This window comes from Camelina sativa, chromosome 11 (genome assembly GCF_000633955.1).
Source record: "Camelina sativa cultivar DH55 chromosome 11, Cs, whole genome shotgun sequence".
NCBI lineage: Eukaryota > Viridiplantae > Streptophyta > Magnoliopsida > Brassicales > Brassicaceae > Camelina > Camelina sativa.
In genome coordinates this window covers 47,582,221-47,590,793 of record NC_025695.1, presented here as the reverse complement: position 1 = coordinate 47,590,793, position 8,573 = coordinate 47,582,221, and the positions used below count along the sequence as shown (strand labels likewise).

Sequence of the window (8,573 nt, the reverse complement as noted above, 5' to 3'; positions counted from 1 at the left end):
GTTAGATTTTAATTCAAATCATAACTAAACAATTCATATAAATGTTTTGAACGTTACAAATTAAATAATTGTAATTTATTGGCATAAATCTAACGAGTAAAGTAAGAAACAAGGAAGACTAGTTTATTATTAGTATACAATTAGATAATTATTAAAATACAATTACAGAGAAAGATTGATTAATGACCGTTAGATTAAAACTGAAGCTGGTCATCGGAACTAGCAAACCCTCTTCACGTGCCTCACTTCCATACCCATCTCCTCCGTTCACTCCTCCATCATCGATACTTACACCCAAATACATACACACCGTTACATACACCATGAGTGTAAGTATACGCGCAGGTGTGGGAGCACTCTCAGATCCCTATGAAACTAACGCTTTATAAGAAGATGAACCATTTTTCTAAACCGAACCCAACTCCAACTGTGATCGTGCTCGTACACAACACACAGTCACAGACACAACTTCGGAATTGATTTGGAGAAGGAAGAGATGGACAAGTATGAGGTAGTGAAGGATTTGGGAGCTGGGAATTTTGGTGTGGCTCGTCTTCTTAGACACAAAGAGACCAAACAACTCGTTGCCATGAAATACATCGAGAGAGGTCGCAAGGTTTGATCTTTTTCTCTCTTGTGTTTCTCAGGAAAGTTTTGTTTTTTCTTCTTCCTTTATTATAATCATCAAAGGGTTTGCTTTTTTAGACTTGAAGTTACTTTGATCAGGTGAAAAGTCTTGAAATTTTGGGATGATTGAGAGATTCTGATTTGACATTTTTGATTGTAATACGTTGGTTTGCAGATAGATGAGAATGTGGCGAGAGAGATTATCAATCACAGATCACTTAGGCATCCAAATATCATCAGATTTAAGGAGGTTTGTTGATATTTGTCTGCATAGTCTCTTAGTATTTTTAACTTTGAGTAAGGAACTTTTTAAAAACAGAGTGATTTTGTAGGTGGTTCTGACTCCAACTCATCTTGCTATTGTGATGGAGTATGCTTCTGGTGGAGAGCTCTTTGAACGAATCTGTAATGCTGGTAGATTCAGTGAAGCTGAGGTGTGATATTGTCATATTCTTTCTCAAAAATCCTGACTTGGTTCGACTGATTCTTGATTTATGAATCTCCATCTTGCTTATTTTCTCAGGCTAGATACTTCTTTCAGCAGCTGATTTGTGGCGTGGATTACTGTCATTCCTTGGTATTTATACATCCCAAGTCTCAATGAATGTGAAAGGAGAGATCTTTCCTTCGTTTTGTATAATCTTTTTATTTGTTTCTGTAGCAAATATGTCATAGAGATCTGAAGCTTGAGAACACATTGCTTGATGGTAGTCCTGCGCCACTTTTGAAAATCTGTGATTTTGGTTACTCCAAGGTCAGTCTCTATTTCTTCTTTTGTTTCAGTTCTGCTTCCCATCATTTTGATCTCATAAGTTATATTCTTCCTGTGCAGTCATCTCTGCTTCACTCTAGACCTAAATCAACTGTTGGTACTCCAGCTTACATCGCACCTGAAGTTCTTTCCCGAAGAGAATACGACGGAAAGGTAATGTTACTTATGTCTTCTTCAATGGTTTGATCCTTAATTGTTACTTGTTAATGGAACTCTTTGGTGTTTGTGTTATGTAGCATGCGGATGTTTGGTCCTGTGGTGTGACTCTTTATGTGATGTTGGTTGGAGGTTATCCGTTTGAAGACCCTGATGATCCGAGAAACTTCAGGAAAACAATCCAAGTATTAACCAACTCCTCAAATTCCTCATAGCATCTTTTTCACTTCAGTTCTTCTACTTAGGTGTTTTATGATGTTGTGACAATGTTCTGCAGCGTATAATGGCTGTCCAGTACAAGATCCCGGATTACGTTCACATATCGCAGGAGTGCAAACACCTTCTCTCCCGCATATTTGTCACTAATTCAGCTAAGGTACAATCTCTCATTTTTTCTGAGTTTAAGCTGTCTTTTCTTTTGTCCAAAAAAAAAAAGAAAAACTGTCTTTTCTATGTTTTGATCTTTTGATGAGATGTCTTACAACTCTGCAGAGAATCACACTTAAAGAGATCAAGAAGCATCCATGGTATTTAAAGAACTTGCCAAAGGAGCTCACAGAGTCTGCTCAAGCGGCGTACTACAAGAGAGAAACCCCGAGCTTTTCCCTCCAAAGCGTAGAGGACATAATGAAGATCGTTGGAGAAGCAAGGAGTCCAGCTCCGTCGTCTAATGCTGTCAATGGCTTTGATGAAGATGAAGAAGATGTGGAGGAAGAGGTTGAGGAAGAAGTGGAAGAGGAAGAAGAAGAGGAAGAGGAAGAAGATGAATACGAGAAGCATGTCAAAGAGGCGCATTCTTGCCAAGAGCCTCCCAAAGCTTAATAAATGTCTCACTCTGTTGTTTTAATATTTAATCTCCTTTATCTTTACCTTAATGTGAATTCAAAGTTTCAAAATTTATCTACGCAATTGACTAAATCAGTTACCGTACAACATAAAGGCAACATTTGAACATTCGGCTTCAATACATGAGCAGGAACAGTAACACAAGTTTGAAGTGGAAGGAAGTACTTTACTCGTATACATAACCAGATCTCGTCGTTCGTGCTATATTCTAAATTCACAACACTAGAGAGGGAGAGAAGGAGAGTGCAGTACACACAACACAAACTTTTTCCATCTGTAAATTACCTAAAGAAACGAGCGTGAAAGAATACATATATATGATGGATGATGAGAGCTTTGGTTGTTTCAGTCACTGAAGTCTATGCTTCCACTGCGTGAGCTGCTGCCATCGCGGCTATGCAAAGAAAGGCCTCTCATATGATCTGGTAAACCGGAGGCACCGTCAACTTTCTTCTCCTTGAAGAATTTTTCCCTCTCAACGTGTTTTGCAGGTGGTGGTGGAATCACAACAGGTGGGGATTGCGAATGGCTATCACCGGATTGCGAACGGCTATCACCACCACGTGATGCCTCCTCTGATGGTAATGGACGAATAAGTGGACGGTTAAGTCTTTCGTTATGGATTGCTGATCCAGGTAAGCCTTGTGGAGGTGATGGCTCTTCTTCATCCTCAGGCATTGCTCTAGCTTTCCCTTTTCGCAATCTGCAAGCATATATTCACATGGATCCTTAGTCTTAGCATCATGTATAACCATTTTTTGTTCCAAGAACTTATGAAGCAATCAACTATGTAATTTCCGATTCGTGATTAAGTAATTTGAGGGGACAGACCTTCTGAATAACTGCTCAGGCTCTTCTTCCTCATCTTCTTCCTCAAGCTTAAGATGCGCTTGGTTAGAAATGGAGCTGCTTGATTCGGTTTTTGCATTAGAAGCCTTTATCTCGGGTTTCTGGTGACCATTTAAGATAGGACGGACAGGTTCAAGATTGGAATTATATCCATTGGATGTGGTAGACCTGCTAGGAACTGTGATTCTACCAGACAGCAATTCTTCATGTCTATTGAGAATTCTCTGAAGTTGCTCATTCAATTCAATTGCTTTAGAAACTGCTTTTTCATCCCTGCATAAACAAAACTGGTTGACATACTTGAAAAGGACAGATTCTATTAACATGCCCTCTAAACCAAGAGAGAAAGGAGTTTTGCCTTGATGTCATGACGAGGTGCATTACGCGCTCTTTCTGAAACGAACATTGCTCGACAAGATCAAGAGTAAACTCGTCTTTCGCCCCCTGGATGAACAAAAGTGGATCAAACTGGATTCATTCTTTGGTTGAGAGATTAGAAAGGGAGCTTAAGAATGTCTGTTTATTGGAGGTAACTACACAAAGTCAAAAGGACTCTGGTAATACCTCAGGATTTTGAGAATCGACTGCGTCAAGCACTTCCTTCAAAACTTCTAATGCAGTACTAGCCTTTTGTAAAATGCTATACGAAAAGAGATAAAGACAGCATAAAGTCTCTTAACATTAACTAAAACTTTTGATAACTGACATGTGGGGAAGAAGATACCTCGAAGGAGAGACAGTTTGAGATTCTCGCTGCTGAGTAGTAGCAGGCACCTCATTTCTAGCAGATGCAAGTTGTTCATTGAGCGTATTTCTTGGAACAGCTTGAGCAGTGACCACGACTGGTGTAGCATTAGGTCTCTGAGTAAATTTAACTCCTGCGTGCTGAAGGTAACAGAAGATAACAAAAAGAAAAGCTCTCAGTCTTATCTAACTTCGATTCTTCAACAACAAAATCACAGAATTCGAATGTTCATGTTTCAAACTCACCACTAAATCACAGTATGCTGTATAATACTGAGGGAATTTTCCTGAAGCGCCACCAAGGGATGTTTGAGTTGCATCAAGAAGAAGAAAAATCCTCTCTCTTACAGGCAAATCCGACTAAACAACATGCAAACTAAAATAAGCAGCTTAACTCTCAAATTGGTAGAGAAGTAACATCCAGAAACAGAGATGGACATACTTTTTTCTTTACTATCTTCACAAGTGTAGGGAGTACACCTGTATCTATAACCTGCTTATGAATATTCTCTCCAATATTATTCATCAACATCTCGAGCAACTGCAAGAACAAAGAAAACAACAGGTTATGTTACAAAAGCGTTCAGAAGTATGACATTTTCATAAAGCATATTAAGATAGATCTGGACCAGGAACCTACCTGGACAGCATATAATTGAGTATTTGGGTTCTTGCTTCCCAAGCGTTTTTTAATAGCCTTGATAACATCTTTTGCTTGCCTGTTTACAATAGAAGAACTCGCTATCAGAAGAAATAAAGTAAAAGTGTGTCGAAGACAATGCAAAAGTAAAGCATTTATTTATCTCAATCATTGAGGATGATATAACATCATACCAACAACAATTTAAAATCAGTAAATATATCATTCTTTTAAGCTATATATTATGCACTAGTGTCCTGATTATATTAGAAAATTGGAAAATTCCTGGGTCATCATACCTTTCATCTCGAGCAGCTAGTTCACAGATCTCAATGTTTTTGGCCCAGTCCACATCAGCAAGCTTCTCACTTGTTGCAGAACTTACAAGCTCCGCAGCCATATTTTTTGTTATCTGCATGAGACAGAGACAATTAGCACCTAAAGATTCTCAGCATGACCAACCAAGACACATTTTGCTGATTTCAAGATCAGATACTTAGTTCATGCTAAGCAAACGAATAGCAACTTTCTTAGTTCATGCTAAGCAAAGAGAAAAGATGTGTTATATAGCTAAGCTAAACAAGAACATGAAAAACAGCCAAAAAAGGATGGTCGAACAGAACATAAAGGTTCAACAGATCATATAACAGGCTTTGCTTCTCGGTTTTTGAAGCTTTTATGCATTGATTGGGAGCTAGATCGGTAAGGAAACCTACATTTGACTGTTATATGGGTTTTGCTACCAAGTATAGCTTTGAATGCACAATCGCTGCTAAGCTGCAATCAATGAGATCATGTCAGACAGGACAAAAGAAATCAAATGCTACTATCTGGCTTATATCAAATTAAGCAAGTCTAGACAAAGCCTAAGCTCCTTCTCCCTCTCTCTTTTCTTCCCTCTACTTCAATTAAAAACCCCCATCCATTGGTTCAGATAGTAAAAAAAAAGACAACACAAAACACACTTGGCATCTAGAGAGCTAAGACAAAAGCTTTCAACTTGAGCACGGAATGTTTTAGAGAACAGTCAATCTCAAAACCAAGAACAAATGGTCTAAGACGACAATAATTAGCTAAACCACAAACAGAGAAAACAAATAAGAAGCTGGACCTCCCTTCCGATAAAAAGAAAAAGTTATCATTTTTCCCTATTTTTAGTGTCTATCTCTATCCAAGAGATCACTAAATACAATAAAGGTTCATCCTTTTGATCACAACAACACATACCCAAATCTAGGAAATAGACACACAAACCCGATCACGAAGAAGACGGATTACATTTTTTTTATATCTTATTATATAAAAACAGACAATTTGATCCAAATAAATAGATAAAATCTAGCTGTCGAAAACAATTAGAGCCTAAAATTAGATCGAAGCAAACACATGAACAAGTGGATAACAAATTAACAATAAGACTCACCTGAGAAGACGACGGAGAGAATAACGAAGGAGATATAGAAAGAAAAGAAAGTTATAAGAGTTTGATAAACCCTAATCAGCTTTAAGCATTTCAAAGAGACGTAAAGAAGACGAAGACAGAGCCAGATCGGTGTGACACGGCAAGAAGAAGAAAAAAAAATGAAAGACGAAGCCTTTGTGTTGCGCCTCTTCTTCTTTCACCGATTTAATCAGATTGATTAATTTCCTTAAACTAATCGTAAAAAGCAGTGAATTTTATTTGTACTGCTTACTTTTTTTTAATTAGAGATTAGATTAGTACAAATCTTACAGTTAATTAATTTTTATTTATTAAAGGAAAAAAGGTAAAAAAAAAAAGAAAAAAAAAAAAGGAAAAATCAAAGGCTGAAGCAGCAGAGAGCACCGCCATGAGGGATCTGTCTTGGTAAAGTGTTGTTTGGCGCGGGGAAAAGAGATTATATTAAAGTCACGCGCTTCTCTGCTTTTACCAGAGACTGACAGCCTGGTCGACTGCCACGTGTTATTCTCCCTTTTTATTACCACATCCCATATAGACAAAACAATCTCTCGGAGAACAACTTTTTTACTTTTCATGAATGGCCCGTGATTTCCATTGGTATCCAATAGATGTCCCTTAAAATTTAATAATCTGTTAATTTCTACCCCAAAAAAAAGGATGCAATAATTTTGTAATTTCTACCCCAAAAAAAAAAAAGGATGCAATAGTTTTGTAATTCTTCATTCTCTGAAATCTCTTACTTTGATATTCCCTTAATTATTTTGTCAAAATTATATTTTTCTCAACAACATGTTTTCTATACCGATTAGATCCTCTATAGTGTAGTTACGAAAGCTTGACACTTCATTGTCACTTATTTATTATTACTATATTTTAGTTTAAAACAATTAAATCTTCATCACTTATACAAAAGTGATATATATGACTCACTAATTGCATTTATAAACAGAAATCGGTGGAGTTATAATCTAATTTTAATTTTATTAAAGTATGAACATTAAAATAATATTCTAATAGAATTTATTTAATCTTTTCATGTGTATATATATATGATTTTTTTTGACAACATATATATATGATTAGTCATAATGAATTTTAGTTGAATTTATGGTTTTCTTAATAAAACAAGAAAATACCAAATTAAGGTTATTTTCTTTGTTTATTTAAATAAACTTAAAGTTACAATTCTGCATAATCATATGTTGTGGAGTTAATAGGTTTAAAGTAAATTGTTTGTATCTATCCGCGTCGGTGGTGAAACTAATTAGCACCACAGTGAGTCTTGTATTTGACAATATTAACTTAGTTTTGTATAAATATTAATATATATATATATATATATATATATATATATATTTTATCATAAATTTTTTAGTCAAAACAAATATTGTTATCCAAAATTTAAAACTCTGAACTACCAAGGTTGACTTTATCAATTAAGAACAGAAATAAATTTGACGTTAAAACTAATTGCATAAATACATATGTATTGATTAAGTTTTTCTTTGGTTAATTATGATTATGGTCATACAAAAAAATTTCTGGTTTGTTTGATTGTTGTCATTAACCACACACCAATCAAGCTCATGTGCTATTGTACTGGTTTTGAGCATTGTACAATACCTAATAGATGATTAGTTTTTTGTTGAATAAAAATAAAATAAAGAAAAAGATATAACAAAACATAAGATCAAGTACCAAAGGTTTGAAATTATTCATAATTTGTTCATAAATAAAATGTGTTCATTGTCTATCAATCTAATATTTTTTTCATTAATTGTGAATTTGATGCATGTGTGGGAACTTTTAAAATATGCCAAACCAGTTTTCCTTTGGTATAAAGGTATTTAGACAAAATCCATCAAATTTTTAATTCAGACTTTGATATGGTCATGATGAATTTACGTTAAAACCACCCAGAAAAAAACGATTTATGTTTTTATGCATATGCATTTTCATTATTTGTAGCGGAAACTAATATGCATTTTCATTATAAATTTATAAATAAATAAGATATATACATATATCTATAACTATCTATAATAATTTTGATTTGATATTTATATTCGATGACCATTGATTCTATCAAAATTGTATCCCATCCTCAGATTCTTCTATCGTTTTTTTTTTTTAAAGTTCTTCTATCCAATTATAAGTTAATTTAAAAGTGGGAAAAGAACAAATTATAACACTAAAGATTTCTATCAAATATTTATCAACAAGTAAAAGATTTCCACATAATCCGGCAAAATTCTAGAGAATAAAAAGTGGAGATATCGAAATTGAGTAAAAAATACTACACCAGTATTGAAGTTGTGAATGATTACAAGAGTTGCAGTCGAGTGAATGTTAAGTGGATTATAACCATGCTAATTTAGTTAGGTCATAATAAATTATCTAGAAAAATAATTAATACAATCTTAGTTAACCTTGGAATACCAAAAAAAAATATATACAATCACTAACCATAACTCTTTTTTTTTTTTTTTTTTTTTTAA

The 8,573-nt window shown here is 34.7% G+C and overlaps 2 protein-coding genes across 2 annotated transcripts; one reads left to right on the top strand and one right to left on the bottom strand.

Annotated features, from left to right (window-relative positions):
• LOC104726992 (serine/threonine-protein kinase SRK2H-like) lies at positions 219 to 2,473 on the top strand. The gene is made up of 9 exons (XM_010445979.2): positions 219 to 616; positions 803 to 877; positions 960 to 1,061; positions 1,151 to 1,204; positions 1,289 to 1,381; positions 1,460 to 1,552; positions 1,636 to 1,740; positions 1,833 to 1,931; positions 2,048 to 2,473. The coding sequence occupies exons 1-9, from the start codon at positions 497 to 499 to the stop codon at positions 2,375 to 2,377; spliced, it is 1,071 nt and encodes a 356-aa protein (XP_010444281.1). The 5' UTR covers positions 219 to 496; the 3' UTR covers positions 2,378 to 2,473.
• Positions 2,491 to 6,093, bottom strand: LOC104726991 (TOM1-like protein 2; the record flags this gene model as incomplete). The annotated part of the gene is given in 10 exon segments (XM_010445978.2): positions 2,491 to 3,104; positions 3,233 to 3,523; positions 3,609 to 3,694; positions 3,815 to 3,890; positions 3,975 to 4,135; positions 4,241 to 4,354; positions 4,437 to 4,535; positions 4,635 to 4,713; positions 4,934 to 5,046; positions 6,058 to 6,093. Coding segments are annotated over 9 exon segments (1,365 nt in total). The 3' UTR covers positions 2,491 to 2,746.